General features: G+C 39.3%; 1 protein-coding gene across 2 annotated transcripts in view; it reads left to right on the forward strand.

Moving 5' to 3' along the window:
• LOC148323525 (partitioning defective 3 homolog B-like) overlaps window positions 1–27,707 on the forward strand; it is a 105,082-nt gene that overhangs the window by 33,489 nt on the left and 43,886 nt on the right. For both annotated transcript variants that reach the window (XM_088315660.1, XM_088315661.1), the window contains 10 exons: window positions 2,445–2,636; window positions 2,856–3,014; window positions 5,037–5,175; window positions 7,997–8,099; window positions 8,194–8,282; window positions 10,302–10,346; window positions 18,429–18,644; window positions 20,550–20,775; window positions 26,909–27,019; window positions 27,321–27,695. In XM_088315660.1, the coding sequence (XP_088171786.1) occupies window positions 2,445–2,636; window positions 2,856–3,014; window positions 5,037–5,175; window positions 7,997–8,099; window positions 8,194–8,282; window positions 10,302–10,346; window positions 18,429–18,644; window positions 20,550–20,775; window positions 26,909–27,019; window positions 27,321–27,695 (1,655 nt within the window). The remainder of the gene's footprint in view (window positions 1–2,444; window positions 2,637–2,855; window positions 3,015–5,036; window positions 5,176–7,996; window positions 8,100–8,193; window positions 8,283–10,301; window positions 10,347–18,428; window positions 18,645–20,549; window positions 20,776–26,908; window positions 27,020–27,320; window positions 27,696–27,707) is intronic.

Genomic DNA, 27,707 nt, shown 5'->3' on the forward strand with positions numbered 1-27,707 from the left:
CCGTCACCTCTTTGTTTGGAATTTAAATAATAATTCAGCATTTTTATAAATTGTGGCATCCAGGGAAGGTGTATTTTTTTATGGTGTAGCCATAGCAAGCTAGGTAAATGCATGCTCAAGTGCAGGGGTGTGAAACTCATTTTTGTGGACGGGCCACATCGTAGTTACGGTTTCCCGCAGACTGTGAACGCATATGAATGTATGATCACCTTACGTTATCACATACACACAACAAATTGATGGAAAGCCAGTTTTGAAATCAGAAGCCAGTAAGTTATTGTTTTTTCAACAAAATTTCAATTTATTTCAAAAGGAGAGGATTTGTAACAAATATATGTCAATATCTCATATCTCAATGTTGCTCGAAACAGAAAATAATTGACCCTTCGCGGGCCACATAAAATGAGGTCGTGGGCTAGATCTGGCCCCCGGGCCTTGAGTTTGACACCTGTGCTGTAGTAGTTGAACTGTGCGTGGTAATAAATAATAAATTAACACACATTTTCAGCAATTATCTTTAAACATGTATCATGTATTTATCAACGCATCTCTAAATTCACTTCACATGGCCCTAAATTTCAAAGACTCGGTTGTTTTGTGTCTCTTGTTTCACGAGAGCTCCTACCTTCCTGATAAGAAGCATGTAAAATGTGCGCTTCTTATTCTCCGCTGACCCCAGCTCTATTTTTAAGGCTACGTGCACCCCGTGAGCCGTGTAGCCCTGGAAACCGGTCCATCTAACATTGTGTTGAACCTTTTAGCTGTCACCATACATTGCATTTGCAATTGCTACATGGCTCATGATGGATGCCTATTATGTCTGCGTTCACCTGCGGCAGAGGATTGACAGATTATTCCTGCACTGGTTATAGCTGCAGGCGACTTGCAAATGGGAATAGTTCCGTTGCTTGGGAACATGTGCTTACTGTACAGTACTTTGATGAATGTTCTGCTGTGCTTTGCCCGGCTTTACAGAATGATTAGGATACACGCTCTGTTGTAGCTTTGGGGAAGCCTTGCTGATGAAAAGCAAACAGGAGACCGGGAGGAACAGACTTTTTTCCTGTCAGTGTCATGTTTATATTTGTTTGGTATGTGGGGAGTTTGCAATGCGAAAACTGCTAACGAGATTTGATTGGAGTCTCACTTCACTAATCCCTCTCCCCTGGGTCCCTGTCCAAAGCCACGCCCCTCAGCTGTAAACAAGGCAATGTTAGTCACTGCTGCTCTATTGGTAGCATGAATTATTCGGAATGGAGTGTATAACACAAAATTTTATTGGTTTAAAGTAAAATTTTCTTTGGGGGGGGGGCAATCATCGTTATTATGTTAAAAACTAACGAAATAACTATAATTGAAAAAATGTTGACGAAGTGAAATAGAAAAAAAATGCTTTTTAAAATAAAAAAGATAACAATTAACAGGCGTTTTCTAAAACACCGGTCTCCATTTGGTTGTTTTTCCTCTGGCGTGGTGATTTTGTCAAAATCAAATTATGGGTACGAGATGGAACCGCAGAGCGCAGATTTATTTTATTTTTTTCTCTTGACGGAATATTTTACTATTGAATTATGTCCTACAAACAGGTTTTACAAATATGACAAAAAGTTTTAAATTTACTTTATTTCTTTATTATTTTTTTTTAATTTTAGCTCAGTCAGTTTAAATAAGTATTAATTACGCACAACTTTTCTTACCTTTACCTCAATTTATTACCGTCCCCAATGCAATTTGACCACCTGTGTAAAAACCTTTTGACTGTACAACAGACACTCTTAAGACTTAACTTTTTTTTTTTAAACCTATTTTTTTCTACTTTTGTGACTTTTTCTTTTACTATGCACACAGATTTTCATTTATTTTATTTTTTTTATTAGAGAAAATCATGTAGAAATATGCAGAGGGTCCCTAGTTAACTAGCGTACTACGACTGCTATACAATGTCTTAAGGCTATCACCTACAAGTCTTTTCCATTCAAATATTTACCATTCCTATGGCTTTTCTTCTACCTTAGTTGTAAACTACAAATTCGGTTTAGCCTCTTTAGTAAAGCAAGGACACCCAGAGTAGACACTTTGCTCATACAGCCGCCAGGGATGTTTATATACTCAACGGCAGAGAGTGTCACACATCTGTTAGGGGTAAGCCATTTGTTCGGTTGTGAGTGTTCCGTTTTATTAAAATTCTTTGTGTGCATGAAAGTTCAATTTTTTGTATATAAGACTGGACAGCAGGCTTTGGCTTGTAGTTTTTTGTGTTGCTGCTTAAACCATGTGTGTGGGAGTGTAATACACGTATTGCAAAAATGAGGTAAGTTACGGAAATTTGACTGCTTTGGATGACTAACAGTATCTTAAAAATTAATATTTAGTTTTTTTTTTTTTTCATGGTAAATTAAGAATGATTCAAGTCAGTCTATTCCTGTTTTTCTTTCTTACTTTAGAAAGATGAGGGCTCTCGTGAACCGGGCTTAATTTTGGAGAATGGAAAGGAGCAGCTCATGTTCGAGGTTCCCCTCAATGACTCTGGCTCAGCAGGTTTGGGTGTCAGCCTCAAAGGAAACAAGTCGAGGGAGACCGGAGAGGACTTGGGAATTTTCATTAAATCTGTTATCCACGGAGGGGCTGCTTACAAGGTGTTTGACCCACCGCAAAAATCTGCAAACCTAACACTATAACTATGATTACATATATTACTATATTACACTATTGTTATTGTATTATTATGAAAACCTAATGTTCTACAGAAAAAAAGAAGAGCATATTTGGTATAGCGCCCCAAAAATTACATCAACTCAACTTTATTGATGTAATTCTTTACTTTTCCAATGAACATGTCTGCGTTTGCGCTACAGGATGGACGTCTGCACGTCAATGACCAGCTGGTCGCTGTGAATGGAGAGTCTCTGCTGGGACGCTCCAATCATGTGGCCATGGAGACACTCCGCCGCTCCATGTCACATGAGGGGAATGTAAGAGGGACCATTCAGCTGGTGGTGATGCGAGTTCTGAAGGTATACACACAAACACAAACACAAATGACTTTTTATTTGTAGTACTTTATTTGTGACCAATTATACAATCAAGCTTTAAATGAATGAAAGATGTATTTGCAAAGATATCGCTCTGAGTCTCCTATCATAGCATATTGCGATATATCGTATCGTGATATCCCACAACGTGATATAGCATTCTGTTATATACCGCACCGAGATATACCGCAATTGCGATTTATCATATCGCGATATAGCATACTGCGCCAGCACTTATCGCGATATATCGTGCCGTAGCACCCCACATCACGACAACCCATATCGCGGCGCACCATAGCGCCATATAACATACCGGCCGCATCGGCGATATATATATTTAAAATCAGTGTCAAAAATATGTTAAGGGACACAAAAAGTCATCTCTGATTAACATCTGCTGTTGAACAGTGTCATGCATAAATGTCATGTATCATAAAAAATCCCAATTGCCAATCAGAGTCTTTAGTTTTCAATATAATTGTGGACTCTGTCCCCCCCCCCCTCTCCCCCAAGACTTTTTCCTATATTCTTTCTTTGCCCCCTGTGGAATAAAGTCAAATTATTTTTCATAGGCTATTGACTTTGCCTCTTTCCACACTGACTTTTCAGTGCTTTCAGCTCCATTTATACTTGACACTAGTCTCCCTGCTCTCCTTTTTCTGCTCTTACCAGCTCACTGAAAAAGAGCATTTGCACTGGTTTTGTCCTTGTGCTTTTGTGAGAGTGTGCGTGTGACTTGGTGTTCATCTCTCAGCTGTATCTCTTTTCTTTATAAGTAAAAAAGGTTCTTTTCATCCTGGCTGCTATTCAGCAGCTCCACTTTGCATCGCTCTGTCGAATCTATCAAGAGCCTTTTGCACAGTGAGCTTGACTTGATTTTTTTTTTTTTTTGCATTGGCTGCTGGTATCGGAGGGGAAGTAAATGGATGTTCCAACTTTTGTGTGTTGTGTGTATTTTGTCAGAAAACTATTTAAAAAATCTCTAAAGATTTAAATGTCTAAATGCTTTTTATTGGACAGAAATTGATGCACAATCATGCCAATTCCTTGCTTCTTCTTTCTAATTGATAAAAAGTGAACGCAAAGGACGTAATAAAGAAAATAATACCCACATTTCTTAATTTTTTTTTCTTTGACTTTATGTACTGTTTCTTGAAAACAAGTGCAAAGGGTTCCCTTTGGTTACAGATATTATGTTTGCTTTGGAAATATGGGTTGTGCATACCAAATGCTATTACACATTTGCATAACAATGTTAAGATCTGAATTGTGAGTGTAGATAAGAAACTGTGGAAATCCGCCTGTCGAAACAATGAACGCGCCAACCACCAAAATATGAAAAAAAAAACAGTTGTGTCCACTCATGCGATGGATTTGTCTTTGAGCATGTGCCTTTCTTTTTCGACATATTCATATTCAGATGTGTGCTGCCAGACAATATTGACACGTTCAGGGAGGAAATGAAGGTGATTTCAGAGCTATTACCGACAATCTTTTTTGGTGTTTGTATGAGTTCTCTTTCTTAAGAGAGACGGAAAATGCCATGCATATGCATATATGTTAATTAATACACAGTTTCTGCTTACCAGACAAACTATGAATATATGCTAATTAAATTCCCAAAGAACTCTCTTGGAAAAAGACAAAAATATATCACAACGCTGAAAGGCCTGATTTGTTTTCATCAGCGTCTTAAGAGGCCTGTTTACACGAGCGCAGTTATCATGGTTGTCATTGCTATGACTTTCCCAACTTTTAGTATGCGTCGTTAAGTTATTGTCGTTCAGATGCACTTGCACGATCGACCGGAGAATGCTTTTTTCCAACAATTTTGATTGAATGTAATTCTTACTGTTGCCTTTGACGTTTACCATTCACTAATAAAAGCGTCGGGATTGGCAAAATCAGCGTCCGATTCACGACAGCTGCGTGCCGGCTCATTTTCTTCGCTGCGTGCATGAATCAGAATTCATTCTTAATGGCAATCCCGTTTTTGCTTCTCAGGATCAACATGGCCTGTCGTCCAGTTACACCTTTGACAATTCCCCGATCTTGTCCGGCTTTATGAATCAAGTGAACGGTCCCCGAGGATTGATTTATCCGACGAACAATCACTTGAACAGCACATCCCACACATCTGATGGTGAGTAGTCTGGTTTTCAGTTCGGAGTTAACAGTTTGCGCAATCAGACGCGTATTAACGCTAAGACTACGAGAGCAGTCATTTTGATGGTTTTCAAACTTGGATGTGTTATTATTATTCTGTCTTTTCCTAATTCGGTGTATATGTCATTCTCATGGGCCAATTTTATGGTATTAAACAATCTAAAAAATATTCATTGTTGCTTTAACTACGGCGTGCTTGGCGACTCTACTTAATCTTAAGAAGGTTGCGCTGGGATGACGATGCCGGGTTTCCATAGCAACCAGCGACTCCATTGAGGCGTTGCTGGTCATCATGATCTATGAAAAAAATCTTATAGTCGGCGTTAGCTCTGCTTCAAATATTGACGAGTCTGAGGATGAATTGCTCGGCATACGCATTAAGTCAGAGTATAAAAGTCGCTTTGCTCTTGTTTTTTAAAAAAAATAATTTTCATGAACAAATTAGTTTTTGTTTTTCAATTCTTCGTTATTTGATTACTTTTCATTAACTATAATAACTTTGGTCTGCACTAACATTAGTCTGTGTGCAAAAATGATCACTGTGAAGCATCAAGGCAGATACTTTGCTTTGACTTGTTTTGTAATTGAGTTATTCCATTAATGGTTTCAGTCTGAGATGTCTAAATTTTAATGCATAAATTCAATAAAAACCCAATCGCATCATGATTTTCCTGAACGCAAATACATTTTGTGCCTTCAAGGAAGAGTCTTCCACTTCAGTTTTGAGTTCTGTCCCGAAACTCCGCTGAACATGATGATGCACTTGTCTGTTGTTTCTTTTTGAAAATCTTTTTGTGTTGCTGAAGCAACCTTTAGTGCCAGCGTTTCATTTCCAATAACCTCTCAGTCAAACAGAGACAGTTAATTAATAATCTAAATCAAACTAATGAATGTTTCACTAAAAATAACCGCACAGAAATTGTCATCTTCTCTACAATTTTAATTAATGATGCCGCTTTGGGCTTTCATCTTTCTACCCACTCTCCCGCTTTGCTTTTTAATCTACCTCTCATGTTTGTCAAATTTCTGCTGTGTTTTAGTTGATGTAGTTTTTGATAACTTCACTTAATCTGTTTGGTGTATAAGCATGAATGAGTGTGCACAATAAAATCATATATTTATATATATTTTTTAAATACAAAATCTGTGCATTCTGTCTCTATAGTTAGAAAATGTGGGAGTGGTAGAGCCAGCATGCTTTTGCTCCCTTGCTGGAATTGCCAAACTGTGTTATCGGCGTGGGTTAGTGTGTGTTTTTGCGTGTTTCCACTGGCTCTGGTAAACATGTCTGACCTTACTCTTCAAATTCACCTCATCTACAGTGTCATTCACATGCACATCACAGTAAAACCATTTCCGGCTCTCCCTTTACTAAGTGTGTGTGCGTTTGTGTATTTCGAGCTCACTGTCACCATGTGAATGACGCGTGCTATGAAAGTGAATCGGGTAGAGGGTTCCAAACACACACACACACACACGGAAAAAAAAAATGGACATCTGCTACTGGAGCAAGCTCCGAATGATTTATCTTTAAGAGAACTAATGCCTTTCTCACATCAAAGAGTGGGAGGCAGTGAGAACAGATTTGTGTGTGCGTGTGTGTGAGAGGTGAAAGAAGAATGTGTTTTTGACAGTTGAGCCGATTACGGTGCTGGCAGTGACGAGAAATGACTAACTTTGACAAAAAGAAAAGAAAAAAACAGGAAAATGGAGTGGAAGATAGGAAGATTAATGAGAGACCTGAAAGGGGTAACACAAAAAAAAAATACTCTGTATTAAGTAAGAATCCAACCAGAGTTCCAGTGCACTATAGACATAGACTAGAAGAACAAAGGCAAATATTTTATCCATCTAATTATCTAAATGTGGGATTCCATCTTGGCTGTGTGAAAGCACACACAGTTGAGTCATATTTCACTTAGCTGGGTCCTCTGTGAATAAATAGCAGCTCTACTTAAGGCTTTGATTTATTATTGTTGTGGAAGCTCTGCGTGAAAGGGGCTGGAGCCATAAACTGAATAGAAGACGATATGGTGTCCTCCGGGTGGGGTGTTATGGATGACACGATTGACCGCTGCTTTGATCCAGCGCCGAGGTATCAAGGGCTAAACTGCTAATGTGGGAAGGCTACTTGCATTTCCATGCTTTACACTTGGTTGCGACTTGTAAAAAAAAAATATTCAGGATTATTGTTATTGCCTTGTTTTTGACCACATACGCACAATGGCAGGTTCCTCTTCCACGCCGCTCTGGAGTAGCCGCCGCAAATCTAGTTCGTTGGGGACAGCTGTTGGAAATAGTAAAGCCTCGCTGTGGTGGTGGATGTTGCGCGCTAAATTAGCGAGCTAGATTGGGAGGTGGCCCTATCGTTTGTTGCCACGAGAGGTGGCAGCAAACAACATACGTCACACATTGGTTGCCATGACGACTACCACTACTTCTTCCATTCTTCTCCTTCCATTTCTTCTACTTTCTTTTGGCGGTTGGCAAATAATGTTGGTGAATCTCCATATTATTTATTTATTTATTTTCTACTCCAGAGCGATTTATCGTTTGAAAAATACTGTAACTGTACAGGATTTGAAAAGGCATAGCACAGTTAGTAGAAGAATAGTAAAATAAATCTATGGCACTACATGTTACAAAGAGCACTGTGGCATTTGTAATCTATGAAAGGAAATGTTTGGGACAATCAAGACTCTTGGGCCTGAGTAATTGAGGAAAAAATACCTCGGTGAGAGTATTTCAGTATTCTAAGGTCTCTGGATATTTTCTGAATGACACGGAACACCTTTCAGGGTCATATGCAAGTTATTCTCAAATGGATGAAGAGGCAGAACAGAACGGACATGGACCCGAGGCAGGAAGCTCGACTCAGCAGTTTCCCCAACGATATGAAAGGTGCGTTGACAATTTCAGCGACTGAGATATTTTGTTGTTTTAAAATTTCTCGTGAGGTTTAAACAAACTTGTGGTTTGTGATTGTTGGTACCAGTGAGATGTCTCCGTCCCAGTACGACTACCAGCATGTAAAGGCCTCCAAGAGCATAGACTTGGGCACCACTCCGAACCAGACGCACACTGGTGGGTATTTCGAATACTTAACATTATTTAAATTCTAATAATTTTTTTATTGGTAGGTAAGATATATGTCTGCAATTCAAACGTGACCAATTATTCGTTTTACATCTTTGGCCTGGATGTATTTTTTTTTTTAAACACACATATTTGCAGTCATTATGACTTAACGACTTTGTGCATGGCCGTCTGAGGAGTGGAACAACATTGTCAACTGAGGATCTCCTGTAGAGACAAACGGCAACAATGCCATCACCATTTGGTTTATGGGCCAAACTGCATAATTTAGCTGATTTTCTTCGCCAAGCAGACGATTAAAAAAATTTGCATATTTTTGTTTTGCAACTACTTTGAAATGATAAAAACCCTTCTGCTCTTTAATCCAATCACTCTCCATTTTTTTTTTTTTTTTTGCTGTCTCTTTATTTCCCTTTTCATAAAGTTTCAGTCACTCCGTGGCGTGATTTACACTCCAGGTCCAACTGGGAATTATCAGTTTAATGTTTATCCTAAATTTTCTTTGATAGTCTTGATCCAAGTCATTTTTTGGGTGACGCATAGCCTTAACACATACTCACGCGACCAAAATGCAAAGACAGTCACGATATGGATGTGAACAATAATACAGTGATTTTGGTGCAACATTTGAAAATGCATATTTTGACTTTTATATTATTATTATTATTATTTTTTTTAATGTGCCCTCCCTATATGCTTAAAAACAACAACTTTGTTCTCTGGTTTTGCGCTTGGGCCAAAGCAATAAAAATATTGGTATGCTGCCATCTTGTGACATCTCACTGCCTAGGAACCATGTTGCAGTGATTTGAGTAGCTTCTTTTAGATGAAAGTTGTACTTTACCATTATCAGTTGGCATATATAGGCAATTTTTAACCATAGGGTTGGCGGGGTCAGTTTCTCACAGTTTTTTTTACAATTACGGAATATCATTTCTTTGGTCTGAACTTAATTAATGCCATTAATCCACCGGCAGCCCTCTACAATTAATTTTCTTATTTAATGATCGACACGCCTCGAACATAACATATTCAGACCGCATTTAATTGTCTCTGCTTTTTACTGCAATTACAGTGGATGTTTTGTCATCGCTTTATTTGTGTTTTGCAGATGTGGCTGCTTCATAAATGCCACCAATCAGTGTATTACTATGAAAACAATACGCACATTATACTATCTTGAACCAATTAAAATGAGACATCTCAACTGTACGTGTGTGCATGTTTACACTTTATCTGCGTGCAACCATAGTCAACGCGCTGTGATTTGCCAAAAATCTGGGCTGCTGAAGGAGTCATAAAAATTAGCCGCAAGCTGATGTGGTCAGACGCACACACCAATGCACAGCGCTAGAATTTCATTTTGAGCTTGCTTTTGATTAGGAAAATATTTGCAGCGCACAGCCCTTTACGGTTTGGTTTTTGTGGTCTCAGTGCGTATTTGGCAGAGCGCTACCAGCCAAGTTAGTGTCAGCGTTGGACCTTTTTTTTTTTGTGTCTTCACCCACCAAGGGCATAAAAAGCTCAAAAGTGCCTTTTTTAATAGGTGTAAAGTATTGCAAAGCTTGGCTAGGGACAATTATGCAAGCTGCGGTGTCCAACCGAGAGGGAAAAAGGCCAACGCAGCTGGTTTAGGTTGAGTGTTGCTGAAGAAACAACATCATTGAATAGTGAGGGGGAATGGAACGAGGTCGAAAGCGAAGTGACGTCTTTGAGATGAAAGCATCGACTTGATATGTTCAAAGAGAAAAGTGATGGCGAGTGTTGAATGAGATGACTTGCTAGCTGTGATGCTGACTCAACATCCCGGGAAAAAGATCAGATGGTCTCGATGGCAAGATTGGTGGTTGGGTTGAGAAGGGGGACTTTGGCACATTTGGAAAGTTGGACATGATGTGTGGAAACTGTAGAGATCAAATTCAGATCATGATTTCAAAGCCACTTTTAACTTTGGGGTGATGTTGTACAGTATGTGTCAGGATGATTGATGATTTTTGTTGGTTTCAGATGCAGATGAGAGCCGTTTAGGATTCCTGGTTGAAAACACTCCAGGTGAGGGAACCTTCCACCAATTACACCTGCATATAGACAACACACGCATGAAAATTTAAAATCTATACGTATAACGAGTGCTGGAACTCCCCCATAATTTACCCCCCAGCCCCCTCTCATAATATAAGACCATAATTACCTTCTTGCACTCCGAACACATTCTAGACACAAACATATACATACATAAATGATGTACTGCCTTGAGTTCCCCGGCCATGCTGAATAACTCACAGCACTCTTAACTCAAATCATTTTTCTGCATTGAAATGAATGGGAATGCAATTAATCCGTTACAACCTTTTTAAAAAAAACTAAAAATATTTTCAATTTTTTTTTAATGAGAACAATATCACTGTACAATATTTTCTTAATTAAATAGATTTAAAAATGAATAAATGAATAAAGATTTTTGCCTCACTCGATTGACATTGTGTTGCTTCGTCTGGTATGCACGCACACTTTGGCCTTCTGGCGACATAATAATAATAATAATAATAATAATAATAATAATTGTTGTAAAGTGAATCGCTTTCACTGTCACCATACTGCGTTCATATCTCAAATTTTGGCAAACAAGTCTAAACAAAAAATTTGGCAAAATGTGTTGCATGCCTTAAAACTAGATTTGTTTCGGGTCACTCATATATGAAAGCACCACTGTAAATAAAAGTTTACTGGTGAAAATAGTAAATTTAATTGCACTTATTTAAAATGAGATTCAATTAAAAGCACTTTGTGGTTGGCTTTGAAAGTAGCTGAGGCCTCAAAGTTTCTGTCTCATTCATCACCCTTTCTGGAAAATACCTTTTCGGCCTTTTTCCGCTTTCTGCTTTGTCCTCAGCTTGAAACGCGTTATTATAAGTCCATAACCATTAAAAAGGTGAGTTAACGCGCAGGCATAATACGCATTATGACAACATCATGGGAAGAATACAACATGTGTGTTCCAGGAATGAAAGCCTAATAAAAAAAGAAATTACTTTCTTCTAACCAAGGAAAATGACGGGGGGAAACCATTTTTCTTAACTAACCCTTTCCCAACATTAGTTTGGATCTGTTTTCTTAATCCTGATGGATATTTTATATGCCCGAGTTTGGGTGAGTGGTACAATGTGTTCTGACGGTATAACTATGCGGTCGGGTTTGTACAAAATAAGTGGATTTTTGTCAAATAAATGAAACACTGAACATAAAATGTACAATTAAGGAGTAGTAAGCAGAGAGTCGACTCGGGAGCACTCTTTGTTAGATATTATTGTTGTGCATTATATGTCTTTTTGCTTGCTCGAAAATATCGACCGTATTGTTAATAGCGTCCACACGCAATGTAGCTCAGATGCATTTCTTTTTCAATTATTTTCATAGAAATTTTCTAGACTTTTTATATGGATTTGGTAAAAGAGTAGGCAGTATTGGGTGGGCTCTTGTGAAAAAAAAAGAAAACATCAGCAGCTTTGAAACAGTCATTTAGGGGCTGTTTTTTTTTTTTTCTTTTACTTCCCGCGACGATTTTCCACCTCCACACCCCAAAAGGCAACACGCATTTGCTGATCATCCTTTCCATATGGTGTTCTGATGACGATGGAAATTCTTCATCACGCGTCGGGAAAATAATCCACTCCACATTATATTGTCATTTAGCCGACTCTGAGACTGGGGGTGTCATAAATGGCCGTTTTTATTGCATATGAATTCTCTCACATCAACGTAATATTAGACCGTATAGAAATTCAATACAGCGCAGTCAGGGAAATGTGTCGACTGATGCTCGTCGTATTCACGCGCAAGGCGAGAGATATAGCGTTACAATGATCCTAATGATTGAGCTAATCGTTTCGGAGAGATCAGGCTTGAAAATAGAATTCATATTTTATCGACCAAAACTTTTTCAAACTGCAGTTGGTCTATTTCCTGAAGCCACTTCAAATAGGACAGAACAGTCTGCTAAGCATATTGCTGATGAGACACAAAAAACAAACAAACAAGTGGTTACAGTTATGTTTCTTCTTTCACCATGTTAATCGAAACAGCCCAGAGCTTTGTGTGTGTGCGTGTGTGTGTAATGAGCATATGAATGTGTATAAACGTATTCATTTATGCACAAAAGTGGATTTTAAATGTGTGTCAGAATGTTTTACCAGACGGTAGAATAAAACACTCAGCACAAGTCGAACCGATCCATTTTATAATGACCTTTCCGCAGAGCTACTATTTGGATTAAATACTTTTCAGCTTTCGGTTTAACGTTCCATTTTTAATGTCTTCTTCTTGCCCAATTATTTCTTCCTCCGCCCACCACTAATGTCCTCACTCTTGTGCTCTTAGTTGCCCTCGCGCAGTCTTTTTCTTGCCAACACCATTCCGGCTTAGAAGCCGACAATCAGGCAGAGGGGCTTAGAACGAACAACGGCTCCCTGAAAATGTGTTTGTACGTGATGCTGAGGGAGACTGGTGCAGTCCATTGTCTGAATCTCTCCCTCGTGCAACTTTGACTTTGATGACAGTCACATACTGCCAAGACTCTGCCAAAAAAAAAAATGTGTCTTCAGAGAGCCACGTCTCTTTGTATCCCCGTGCCTCTGCGATTGTTTACTGCTATCTGTCACCTCTTCTTCTTCTTCTTTTTTATTTTTACGGATTTGTCTTCGCCTTTTTGCCCATTGTTTCCTTATCTTGCTGGTTCTCGCCGCCTTTGCCCAGGACTCAAGCTCAAAGCCACCTAGTTAGGCTTATATGGATTGATGTATTGATTTGTCAGAGAGAGAGAACGAATGAGCGAGAGAGCGCAACCCATCTTTGTAAGTCTTTGCGGGTGCGTACATGTGTATATCACTGCACATTAGCTCTTCTCAACAGTCCTTAGACACGCAGTACAAATATCTCAACGTCTTTGTGGGTCTGTTTACAATGGAAAACCTTTGATGCGCCCGCATATCTTCCTCAACGTGGCACACGCGGTTGAAGAGCTCTCCTGGGTTCTGCTTTGTGTCGTGAATGCCCCTTGACCCTTCTCCATCTTCCCCTGGAAGCCAATAAAAGTGAGCAGTAATCAGTAGATGGTCAGCGCTGTCCTTTTTTGCTGGTCCACCCATTTATCTCTATCAGCTTCTACACAGTTATCAATGACATGTGGGTGTATTGTATATGTTATGATGCTTGAAAGAGAAAGGCAACAAGAGAGGGAGGCCATTTGTTTCTGTCCTGATTTGTCAGTAACTTCCCATAAGATGGATTCATTTAGAAACAGTTGTGGTAGTCTGAGGAGGCGTGTACTGACTTGCTCGGATACGTTAGATATAACGGCGGTACTTAATGTTGCAACTTGTACAGCCAGCGTGGATTCTGTCATATTATATTTTCATTCCCAAAAAATAATAAATAAAATTATATATATATATATAATATTTTGTATTTGTATTTGTATTTGTTTTTATTTTTGAAAGTATACAGGGACAGTGCATATTAATCAAACAGTTTCCTGTAAATATGCCAGATTATAGCCAATGGCTAATTTGCATCCGTTGTCCCTGTAATCGGCCTGCCATGCATGTTTTTAGATATATATAATATATATTTAATATATATTATATATATATACATATATATATAATATATATATATATAATATATATATATAATTTTATTTTATTTTCATTTATTTATTGTATTATTTTATTTATTATTGTATATTATTTATATTTTATTCATTTATTTTTTATTTTTTCACACAAAATGACAGGAAAATATAGTTGTAAAAACAAGAAGTTGAAAACTTTTACTGAAAGACCTCTGACACAGATGCGCAAAATGCAGATTTTGCGGCAATGCGGCACCGGTAAGCCACATGACATGAAGGGGACGAAACGCAGCGGCTGCCGAAGACTGCAGAAGCAATTTCATCAGCCACTTGATTCCAACAGGTGATGGCGTTACTGCAGCTTCCTCCACACCGACATAGACTGGAGTTGCCGCAGCCGCCGCAATTTCAGCAGCAAAGCAGACCAACTTGGTCGCGACAACAGAAGTTCTGAAATCTGAAGTTTGCTGGGCATTTAAGTGAGAAACTCCATCGCCGGAACGCATCGATTTTCTTTTCCAGATAATACCAACAACTACATTTCTAGAAGATGCATGGTGTGAGGAAAATAAAAATAAATCTCCAGTATTTTTATGAAATATTGTGTTGCTACGACATAAACACAGAAATTAGAAGAAGTGATTTTTGTTCTCTCTGTTTCTCTTCTTTTTGAAGAAGAAAGGTCATCATTCAAATATTCTTAGAAATCTCAGTCCTACTTTATACATTTAGCCCACAATAAGGATTCTTGAGCTATTTCACAATAATTTACTGTAAGGAGATTCTTCGATACATTTAAATCCCATTTTTAGTTAATGGGATTTCCCGTCAGGGACTAATAATAGAAGTGTCCTCACTCAGAAATCACCCAGGGCCAATGAAACATAAACTGCTCTTTGCACTTCTTTTCTCGGCGTGATTTAAGATGTAAATTATATGAGATAAGATGTCATGTGAAATGCATGTTGTGAAACTCGAGTTATCAGATCAAGGCTCATCTTGATACAAGGGATCACTTAGAAGCATCTAAACAAGCCTGATATCATTTTGTTCCTCGAGGCATGGATGAGGCAAAGAAGACGTTCAGATTTTACAGTCAGACTGGAGTCAAATTGAGCAGAAGCTTTTTCCATCCTCTTGCTCGGGTTTCTCTCCTAACAAATGGGACAACACGTGGCCCATTAGATTGGAATTTGAATTATGATGCCTGTGAAAGGTACGGAAAGGAACTATTCTTCTGTTTGGACTCCAGCCCAACACTATATCTTATTTCCATGCCGCAGACTTGCATTATTGTTTGATTTAAATCAAGCCGCCAGTACCACACTTTTGCTGTCCAGCGCAATCATCTATCCTTCCAGCTCTGTGACGATAACTGAATGGACTTTTAAGATATGGGAATGGAAATTACACCACATTTTTTTTTAACTCTTTATTTTTGCAGGACTCAACTTGTGCAACAGACACTACTCCCAAGTATTTGAGTAACTATTCAAAGGGCTTCATCTACTACTACAAACTCTCAATGTAGTTAATTAATTAGTTCCGTGAGCAGGTGTGCCGCGGAAAAGCCAATGCAAAGTATGTCCCTTGGCTCAACACAGGTTTGAGAAACTTTGCTCGAAATGGATCGTTCGTTTTATGGGAGGCATTGTTTAGATAGTTTCTTTGAAATGGACCAATGTGATTGTTTGTTTCACAGAGCTCGTGTTGCGGATTGGCTGTTGCAAGTTTTCTTGACTTGGCAAGCCACCGGCGGAAAGGGCATTTTAAATCAGGCCCGACGAGTTTGTTGTCTCACCGGCTGCAATACAAAGACAGCAAAGCGCATGAACAGGAAGAGGGAACATTTGGGTGGGGACCATTTACGAGTCACAATAACTAAATAGCTGGAGTATGTTGGAAGTTCCAAACCTCCAACGCAGACGGGTGGTAAGTGGCAAGTTAGTGTAGAACGTGCACACGCTCGCATGTTGACGTGATTGTATTTCACATTTGGTCAATACTTAAAACATATTTGTTCCTCTTGTCTTTTTGCATGTGAACGTGGAGAGCTCAGCGACTCAGACTAAAACTAAGTCATATCGCAGTTTTGAGGATTTTCGATTAGGTCTGCCGGCGTTGTTGCTGCAGTGTGTTGTAAAGTTGCTCCTTCGTGTAATTTTGACTTTGAAAGTAGCCTGTTGCCTTGATGCCAACAAAATAGCGTTGGGATAGCTTGGCAGACTTGCAATTGTGTTTTATTTTCAAGACTTCATTTCTTTTTTTTTTTCTTAATTCTCTCCTACTTCCTCTCTTGTTTTTCATGCTTTTCTCTCTTTAATATTCTCATGCTCTTTGTTTCTCTTTCTGTGCCATCGTCTTAGTGTCTATTCTCACCCTTCCCAACTAATCACTTGTTCTGTCATGTCTCTCTCCCGCTCTCTTTTTCTCACTTTCCCACCAAAAGCAGCTTAATGCTATCATCTTACATTTGGACCGCAGTAATTACATTTATGACACAAATCCTGCTCTGAACAAATACTTTGTGTTGGAGAGCATGTGTGTTTGAGTGACAACATAACAAACCGCTTGAGGGCGAGGGGGTGTGTGTTGGATATCTTAAACTGAAGATATTAAACCTCAAGAATTGTTGATACCCTGTCGAAGAATTTTCGTTCCACCTGGCTCCTTGTTATTTATATGCAGTCCATTGATACATTTTGTCTGGCATTAGTAAATGTATATTCATTACAAGACAAATGGCTGGTTAGATGGCTCAGCTCCCATTAAATGCAGTTTTGACATTGACCTGCAACCAGTCTAGGCTGTAGTCTGCCTTTTACTCTTCTACTAACAAAATCTTTGAGTCTGCTGGTGAAAAATTAGAGCAAAGACTAAAGTGTTGTTTACCGTATTTTCCGGACTATACGCCGCTACTTTTTTTCCTAGATTTTGAACCATGCGGCTAATACAGCGGTGCAGCTTTTCTGTTGATTTTTCTTTTACCGGTGGGGGGCGCTCTATAGTTCAGAAAATACATGAAATAATAATATATATATATATTTTTTTTTCCCCCTTGGGTCTGTTCTGTTGCCGGTATCGATTTGTTCAGTGTAGGTTCTAATCAATAACTCAATGTTTCTCTGATCATCGTTTAAAAGTTAGTCTTGAGAAACTGTCCTTGGTCTTTATAAAGTTAAACTCCAATTCCAGTTCAATATTTTGTTCAGTGAAATGCTTCATAATATATATGTTGTTAATTCATGGTATAAAAACTACATTTCAATTTAATCGCTGCTTGAGCCTGGTTCCAACTGAGTCTTTTCTACAAGGCAGCGGCTAATGGTCGTATTATGTTACAGATTAATTTTCTGGCTATTGTCTGCATTAAATTATAATTGTAGAAGGCATCTGGACATAATGTGTGGTGTGTTTATGGATTGGAGCATCACAAGTCAAAGCCCCTGTCCATCTCTCCTGCCAGCAGCCAATGTACATTATGCATTCATACATTCTGTGTGTGTGTGTGTGTGTGTGTGTTTGCGTGGGTGGGCCAAAATTGATGCTGCAGTCACGTAGTCATCAGCCTTCTAATCTCAGGACAAAATACACACACATACAAACACCGCAAGACCAGTCATGTGTAAAGGGAATCATTATCTTAAGTGATTCTGGTTTCGCGATCATGAATCAAAGTGACATCGTATCGACAATCTCCTGCCATCAGGTCCGTTTGCGTGCAGGGGTGTGTGTGTGTGTGTGTGTGCATAATGTTAACCTGTACAAATGTATTTTGAGCTGGCAGCAGGCCAAGTTTTGCTCACCACTTTCCATTTTTTCCCCCTGCTTCTCTGTCACCATGCGCCAAAGAATAAACTTGATTTGCTACCTCCCTGATGTTTTCCTCCCGTCTGTTTCGTACAATGTAACGTGCGAAAAAAAAAACAACTCTTGCTTGCTAAAGGAATCACAATAGGAAGCGTTTAATTATAAATAATGCTTATTTGGTGACTATCCACACTCCCACTCTGTCACAGAAAAAAATAACACCCCAGAATGCAACAGTTTTGTTTTTTCTGAATGTGTTAAAACTTTCCAATCCAGTCTGTTACACGCTTCATATCACCTTTGCATCTGCCAGATGGTCCGACTAACATCTACAATCTCTTTGGCTTTGGATATTTCTTTGCAATCGCCTCCAGTTGTGTTCTGTTCATCATTCCTTCTGCTGCTCCCCTTCCTCCCTCTGTAATATCTCTCAATGCAGTCATGATGGATAGCGAAAGTGTTCGACTCGAGCAAACACATCCATCACAAACTCAACAATGCCACCGTAAACTCGATCACAGTTTTGGTTTCACGGCACAATTGCTTTAAAAAAAGGCCATCCATGCCATAGTCTTTGACGCCTGGCCAGCTTCTTCTGTATTTTTGTCCCCGTTCTAATCTCCACAAGTGTTTGGTATTTGACAGCGCTTCCATCTGTTTTTTCCTCTCTTTTTAACTGTACTGTTTTCTATTAGCACCGCAAACCCCTGCTGGACTTGGCCCGACTCTCGGATTGAAAAAGTCCTGTTCACTGGAGAGTTTGCAGACCGCTATGTCCGAAGTTAGTCGAAAGAATGAACTCCTACCTTTCCATCGCCCTCGTCCAAATATGGCCAGAGGACGAGGTTGCAACGAGAGCTTCAGGGCAGCTATCGATAAGTCCTATGATGGGCCACCTGAAGACGATGATGGTAAGTGTAAGTTTGAGGAGACAGTTTGAAAACAACTCTTCAAATTGGTGTAAACCTATTTGGAATGTTGATCACTGGATGGAGAGATGCTGCTCCTGAGATTTTTTACAATACTTACGAACTGCTCATTGCAATGAGAATCAAAATGAAATCTCTTTGTTTTTGAGAAATACCACATTTGCGTTGCTGGACAACGTTTTGCCACAACTGCAACTTTTTGACTTTGTCCTTATGATGGGTTTAGAACAGGGGTGGGCAAACTTTTTGATTGGCGGGCCACAATGAATTCTAAAATTTGACCTAGGGGCCGGACCAGGAGCAGATGGATGGAGCGTTTTGTTAATTGTTAATTGTCAATTTAATTTTAAATGAAAATGAACAAAAGCATTGCAACAAAATATGTGTTTGACGCACCAGTGTATTTAGAAAATAAAACATTAGCAAGGTTTATTCATTTAATTTTTCGGCGGGCCGGATTAAAACGTTTAACGGGCCGCATCTGGCCCCCGGGCCGTAGTTTGCCCACACCTGGTTCAGAAGTTAATTTTTCTAATTATTTAGAAATCATTTAATCCCTTTTACTTACTTTTTGATTTTGACAAATATACTCTATTTCCCCCCCATTTAATAAGTTAGTGATCAACGCTAACTCTCTACTTTTCCCCATTTGCCATGCATGCCCCCCCTCACTGTGTTTTGCCGACCTCGAAAAAAACACGGGATTTTTCCCATAATACCACAACGCTATTAACACAAACAGTATGAAGCAATGCAGCAGATTGCCCTTCAGCATACGATTCAATATTTAGTCGGGCTTTAGCTTTAAATATTTATTCAGGGGGTAAACGCTATCTGCTTGGTTTGTTTCATTGTGAGGTGTGGCTCAATTCCCAGTAGTGTTATTAGCAGCAAACTCTTATCAGTCACCACCAGAGTAATGAGATGGCCTGTTTCAGATCACTACACTACACACAGGATGGGCCTAATAGGGCATGTCAACACCGCACACACGCACCGGCCCTGTCTGTCACCATGGTTCTAATTGTTCAAAACTTTTGGAAGCCGCTGTTAATTGACAGAGAACAGTCCTTGAAAGTGCCCTCACAATGATGCCGTTCAGAATTCCTGTAAAAATGTTTGCTCTGGGATGGTAAATACAGCATCAACGACAGATGGTTGGACATGGATACCAATTTTTATTCTTGCTGCCAAGTGTAAGCATACTGGAATTTGTTTTCATGAATGGATTGACAGCCAACGAAGGCAAATATACTTGATATGTTTCAGTTTGGAGAGTTGCATCATCTCCAAGTGTGGCTGAATGATTTAAAAAAAAAAAAAAAAAGTCTTGTTTTGACTCTTGCTCCATATGTGGTGCCTTTAAGCATAATGTTAATCTTTTATGGATATTAATTCATTTTCTATACCACTTGTGCTCATCAGGGACGTGGTTGAGTAGTAGCCTGGCCCAGCTGATTTTGCGTGAGAAGCATCGTACATTCACATGTACATTCATACCTTTTGGATTTGGGGGAATCTTCAATGAACCGTGCATGCATGTTTTTCAAATGAAGGAAGCAGGAGTATGCGAAGAAATCCCTCACAAGCACGGAAAGAACATAGAGACGCCACACAGGAAGGCCGGAGCTATGATTCGAACTTCAAACCTATGAACTGTGAGGCAGACGTGATATCCACTTTTTCTACTGTGCTGCCTTTCTAAAGAGATGCTTTTATTTAAGCGTTACACCCCCGCCGCCGTTGTTTGGGTCAATGAAATCTAATTGATTGTTGAAAAATTGCCGCAAATTTGATATCCGATCGTTCGAAACACAGCATTACCTTTTAGTTCCCTTTTTCCCACCCTGTTTCAATTCCAATTGTATTTCTTATCTTCTTTTCTAGATGGATCAGAGCAGAGTTCAGGAAGGGAAACGCCAGCGAGTAGCTCTTCGCGCCAAGGCATAGGGGATCCGGTGGAGGAAAAAACAAAAGCAGACAAGAAAAAGAAGGTGAAAACCACGAAGAAGGATAAGACCAGAGGCAAAGGAAAAGAAAAAGAGAGGAAAAAAGCAGAAGAGTCTGAGGAGACTGAAAAAAAGTCGAAGAAATTAGGCTTTGGCCTGTTGAGGTGAGTTTTTTTTGCACTCCTTTTCCCTAATATTTGCTGATCAATTGAGAGTTTCTCACGTATTTCACTGGGTTCAAAGTAACAGCCTGAAACTTAATGAGCTTGATGATTATGACTGCAAAGACACTATAGAATTTAAAAAAAAAAAGGAGCCCATTTACATGTTGAGTGATTGCCGTATGAGGTGTCAGGCACAAAAAGCTATTTATTGTAAGAACTGTCGCAACACAATAAATAGATGAATCTATCTTGAACTTGCTCTACTACTACCAGAACGCTATCAATATTTTATTTGTTTTACCTTCTACGAGCTTCTAAAGTAATTTAGTTAGGCCACAAAACAGTTTGATGGCATCAAGGTCGGTGACAGCAACAAGAGCTGATTTGTGGGAATCAATCCAAGCAAGTCTGGGCAATTCATTTCCGATTGCCTTTGAAATGTGCAGTGTCGAGCGCTAGCGTTTTAAAACTACCACTTTGACAAAGTCGTTTTGTTTTTCGTGCAATGTCAGCCAAGGGCAGCACGTTGGGATACTAGTTAGCGGGTCAGCCTCACAGGTAGAAATTTGTCTTCTACGGCATTGCTGTGTGGTGTTTCATATTTACTCGGTACTTTGCCTTATTGTTGAATTCTAAATTCTACATTGGTGTGAATGCTTGTTTATTCATATGTGCTCTGCAATTGGCTGGTGCCCAGTCCGAAGTAAAATGGGATTAGCTCTGGTTGCCCGTGACTCTAATGAGGACAGATGACTATGAATTAGATCAGGTGTGGGCAAACTACGGCCCAGGGGCCACATATGGCCCGTTAAACGTTTTAATCCGGCCCGCTGAAAAAATTCAATGAATAAACCTTGCTAATGTTTTATTTTCTAAATACTTTGGTTTTTCAAAGACATATATTTTTGTAATGCTTTTGTTCACTTTCATTTAAAATTATATATATATTTTTTTCTACGATGAGGTGAGGTTACCAAAACACTCCATCCATCTGTTCCTGGTCCAGCCCCTCTGTCAAATTTTAGAACCCATTGTGGCCCGCCGATCAAAAGGTTTGCCCACCCTTGAATTAGCTTGCAAGCCCATCATATTTTTTTTTCCTCAATGTTGCTGATTCAGGCGCCATATTCCGTTTTAACACCGTATATCTTGTATTCGTCGGGTACGCATATTTAACCTGGCCGATTCACTCCATAATAATGTCAAATGAGGCAATTTGGAATTCGGTATGTCGAACCTTTTTTTTTTTTCCCCCCGTCGGTGCAAATAAACAAGCACAGTATGTGATCACTCAGTCCACTCGAATTGCACACATCAACACACCGAGCACTTAGCCCTGTGAAGCGCTATCACGTGTTCACAAGCACACAAAGACCACTCTAAGAGCGCTGCCCCAATTTCTTTAAGAGGTGCTTAAAATGATCTGTTCGAGCTATTTGCTGTGATTAACTCAAACACTATACGAATCTTTCAGCGTGAGAGGTAGAGTACAGTAGGTACATACTGAATGTGAATAGGCCTACTGTTTCTTTGAACACTTTCTGTTATAATTAGAACCTGTGACCAGACTTTCTTTTTTTTTGGCTTACATGTTATTGAACTGTGATTTCACAGAACCATTAGATTGATACACATCTGTAGTAAAACATGTGCCGTAATTTGATCTCTAAAACACTGATTGTGCCTCACAGTAGCTATTTGTATTGAAATGTTTGCCAACTGTACTATTACGTTGTAATAACACAAGCTCAATAGAGCAATACAGTATGATAGAACTTTATTTATATAGCACATTTCACAACAGCTGTTGCTGTCACAAAGCGCTTTCCATATGGTGTAGTATAAATTAGCAGGAAATTAGAACACACACTGAAACACATCAACACATACAATAGATACCAGGAGAACAGCGGCAGTCTCATATTGAGGCGAGTTCGCTCGTATGTTTTTCTTTTTTTGTTTATCATTAGAATTATTATTTAATAAAATCACAAGAGGGCTGGAAGGAACACTGAAAAATGAACTGCAGGGGTAAACATAGAAAGCCTACTGGAACACTTGGATTTTATTTGGTGTTATTCAGAAACACTTTAAAATGGCGGCAAGTATGCAATGATTACCATTTAACATGAGTTGTGATTGTTTTAATTCCGAACACAGCCACATCCCTATTTGTAAATTTGTAAGAGTGTGCACATTTTTACTTTACCACTCGAAACTATTTTTAATGGAGTTTTACAGGTTGTTGATCACATTAAAGGCGGAAAAAGATCTTAAACATTTTATCTGTATCTCATTTTTTCATATGACAACATGTCATTTGAACAGGGGTGTGTAGACTTTTCATATCCACTTTATGCAAATACAGTGCGTCTTGAGTGAGTGACTCTCTACTGTAGAATTTCTCTTAGCAGCTGTTCATTGCATATGATACATTACATAATAGAGGAGTGCTTTATACATTTCTGAATGAGAAATGAAATTCCTCTTTTTTTTTTTTTCTTTTTCTGCCGATGGTTCTGCTGCCAGTGTTATGCTGTTGCTGTTGGCTTTGAAACTCATTTGCTGTTTCTGTGCCTGTTAGGTTTATGCAAACTGAAGGTACTGTTGATGTTAGTGTGTCTGAGCTGATCTTTATCTCTTGCAGCACAAGCTTCACCAATTCAATTTTTTCTTTTTTTTTAAATAAAATTCTTAATCTGAGTTTCCAATAAATAAATGTAATTATATTTATACACAAGGTTCTTATTTTTTAAAATATTTGCTATAATTATGACATTTGGCGATGACTCACATGAATGTAATTCTGTCGTAAACCAAGGACCCCGCTCAGAGTGCAGTTCTGTACAATTTTTTTTTTTTTGTCTCCTACTGTACCTCAGCCCTGTAGCAAGGTAATCTTGGTATCATTCAAAATGTTGCAGGCTTTCTTTTCCCTCAAGCCTCAGCTCCCTATCTACATTTGATTGCATGTAATGGTTAGAGACTAAGAGGGCAAATTGGCACTGCTCAGAGTTCCATCAAGGCCGAAATCTGCCACGTCCGCATCGGGATAAATGTGTACCCTAATGCTCGGAAGATAGTGGTATAGTCAGACGTACTCCTAATGTGCTGCGATTATATTAATCATATTTAATGATTACACTTTTTGCTTTTACCTGCAATTACCGTTTCATTTGTCCATGCACCATCTGAAAAGAAAAGAAAATAGAGAGCATTTTTTTTTTTCTTTCTTGATGGACTTTGCAATGTATTGCTCAAATAAAACCCACATTACCAGAAAGCCTTCAATGCAATTCCATTTTAATTCGCATTAACTCATTAAAATGAAAGTGGACAGCTGGCTCTGTCAACTAGACTGCTGCCATCTGCCAATCAGATATGCCAGTCACTGCCAGTGTGTGCGCGTGTGCTTGTAGAGAGAGTACAATATTTGACAAAAAGAGACACGCAAAATAAAAAATAAGATTGGTAAAAAAAAAATTTAAAGAATATGCAGATCAGAGATCATGAATATTCACTTTGCTGTTGGTCACGGCGTCAGATGGTCGTCACATCGTTGGCTCGTGGTTGTCGTGAATCACTAGTGTGCGTATGCGGCGTGCGTAACCCGCTAATGTTCTGCAGCTGTGCGTGCAGTTCCATCTTTCGCTCCTACCTCACGCTCTTCTTTTGCCAGCTGGTCTAAATGTGACACCTCTGGTAGATGTTCCATCCATGAGGATTTTTATCCTGTCTCACCATTAAGGCTGGCAAGCTCCATTGTGGGGTTGAGGAGCGCTGCATGCGGTTTACACGTTTACGTTCTTGCACGTGAGAATGACCATAGAAAATGTTCTCCAACCTTTTGCTTGGATGACATTCGATTTATTGGGAACGAGCAGTTAAATCCAAATAATCTACAACATGAGACCTTAAAACCACAAGTGAGGGAGTTATTGAATTTCTCAAGCGAGTAAGCTTTTGTGTTGCGATGGAGCTGCCTCTCAATTTATTATGCAAAAAACTACACTGTCTTCTGACCAGACTTTGCTTTTGATTTATAATTAGCGAGAACATGCTCGAAATGGGTGGATGGACACCCTAGCTGCCAATCAAACTATGTGACAGGAAGTCATTGGCGTGTCACTGACTGGTGTCATGCCTGCCAATCAGCTGTGCGTGTGTGTGCGTGTGTGTTTGCGAGCTTTGATTGTCACGGTTGCACAATGTCAGTCAGCGATTTCCTCAAGGATCAGTATGCTGTGATGGCGAGGGGGGGGGGTCGGAAAGCACCAGAATAAAAGTAACATGAGAATTGAGAGTCAACAGATGTATGCTTATTTTCTACTCATGCGTCTATCGTCTATCTTAAAAAGTTGCAACGGTAAGGTTGGTATGGGTATGGAATGACTACCAAATACGTTTGAATGACATAGCCCGGTCTAAAATGTTTACTCCACATTGGCTGTTCCACTCCTCCATCAGAATTCCAAAACAGTCAAAGCCCAACCAAGATGAAAGAAAAACTTGCTTACACAACAGCACATCCAGACAAAAGTTATGTAAACGTGGATTGTAAATTTATCATAGCCTACCGCCGCGGGTTTGAGTGTATTGTAACAGCTCTCACGTCATCTATGTACGATTAGCTGATATAAAGACTCCATCAGGATTTTCTCTTCCAGACTATATTGAAGTCAGATGAGCCCAAGAGATTTTTGTTGTGTCAGTATGTCATGTAAATGAACGCATCGGCACTGCTGCGCTTAAATTGCTCGGTGTAAGGTCAAGATTACAACACTGTTTCTGATTAGGAATGTGTTTTATGCTGTTTATCAATACTGCGCGCTTACATTTCTAGCCTTCAGGAAGCTCACATCCCATGTCTGCTAGGTCAACAAAAATCCATCAAGGTTTTGTAAATTCCCCGTCTTCCTAGTTAGTAATCCCCATCTGTGTTCCGAGAGACTTTGGGGGGGTTTAACAACGGGGTTTTCACCACATTTCCTCCAACCACACCGTCAGACCCGAATATTATTACCCTAATGCACGGTCATGTAAATTAAGAACATATTCCTCCCTATGGCAAAGTAAGAAAAGCAAAAATCAAGTAGAAATTAGAGCCAGGCGTTCTTTGCAGCTGCTATATGCTCTGATGCCATGTACAATAAATTCCTCAAGACATTTGGAATTATTACAGTTTCAACACGCTGTAATGCGGTTCAATTATAGAAACACCTTGGAGGGAGCTGCTTTGGAACAGAGTGATGGACTAATCCTTTTTAGTACGTTTAGTGCGAAATTGAAAACATGTATAACGCACACACTGACATTTCATTCCTTATGAACAAACCAACCATTAAAAAAAATCAATACTGTAGTTCCAACAGCAAATGTTTTTTTTTTCTGCTCACGTCACCCCCGGCAAATGACTTTTTCCCCCCACCGCCGACCAACCTTCTCTTACGCAGATGGTAGCCTTAATAACGTGTGTACATAATTGTGATGAAATCATCCTCACATGCAAATGAGTGGTGGTAAAGAATGTAGTGCGAGGTCATGAATATTCACAAGTCATCCTTCTGTTCCCACTAATGACAGAGCAGGAGCTTTTGCCTTCATCCAACTGGCTACCCGTCAGTCATCGCTGATGCTGTTCTGTTCTGTTCCCTGTGAACAATGGTCTTAGTGGTGTTAATGGATACAGCGTGTGTCATTGCTGTCACACTGAGGGAATCTACCTTCTTTTTTGGAGACAAATGTCATAAAAGCTTAGAATACCGTTTTGGCACTAGTCGATAGCCTCGTTCTAAAACTCCACCCATGCATTTCGGTGACGGACTCCGTGGTGTACCTTTTAGCCACAGGCACACCACATATGACTTTATAAATCTAGTTAAGGATTATTGTAATACAAAATAGATACTATATTGAAGTCTTGTAGTGTTGTTAACCAAAGTTGCGTTTTTTTTTTCTTTTTCTTTTTTTTTTTTTAATTCATCAAACTTGTATAATTCACATAAAGATGCATGGATGCTCTGCTGGGGTCTCACTACTTTCCTTACATTTTAACTGACTCTATGCCCTGATCCTCTTGGTAATAAACAGTTTATTTACCTCCTCCCTAATACTGTTTCTGTGACCAACTCAGATTTGGAAAGAAAAAAGAGGACAAGAAGGAGGCCAAGGCAGCTTTGCAGCGTCAGAAGTCAGATACTCAGAATGACATGGACTTTGAAAGGATGAAGGAAGAGCGTGAGAGGTGGGAAACATTTATTTTTCCCATCCTTGTTTTCTCTTGAATCAAAAAAATAAATAAAAAAAAATATATATAAGGGTTCTTTACTACTCCGTGCTTGTCACATCTGAGCCTTGGGCCAATAAAAATTAAAATCAGAAATATTAAAATTTTTACAGTTATGTGCCGGATAATCATGTTTTTTCAAACTGGCTAAAATAAAACATTGACTGTTGTACTTATTATTTTTCCAGTTTTGTTCTTTATACACTGCTGTGGCCAATATTGCAAATGTTTAACAAAAGCTATTCTTTTCATTTGTCAGAATTGCGTCAGGGCATTCAGAGCTGCATGACTACCGCTCCAAAGACCAACAAGTTGCAGGTGGCGGCGCCATATATGAAGCTGTTGAGGATGATGACACAGATCCCAATTATGCCCGAATACAGTCCTTTAAGGACCGCGATATGGTTTCACCACCACCGCCACTGTTTCAGTCCTCGCCACATAACACAGTCCAGCATGGTCACGTCAGAACACCTTCTCCCCAGGGCCCATCAATTGTTTCTGGGCAAGCCAGTTGGACTTATGACCCTGGAGCCGTACCTGAAGATCAATTTGATAGGCTTTATGCAAAGGTCAACAAACCAAAAGGAGCTGGGACTACCTCGACTCCTGTGTCTGCAACTTCCAATGACAGGTAAGGACTCAA

Source organism: Idiotropiscis lumnitzeri, chromosome 14, assembly GCF_059441095.1.
Source record: "Idiotropiscis lumnitzeri isolate Australia: NSW breed Sydney's pygmy pipehorse chromosome 14, RoL_Ilum_1.0, whole genome shotgun sequence".
NCBI lineage: Eukaryota > Metazoa > Chordata > Actinopteri > Syngnathiformes > Syngnathidae > Idiotropiscis > Idiotropiscis lumnitzeri.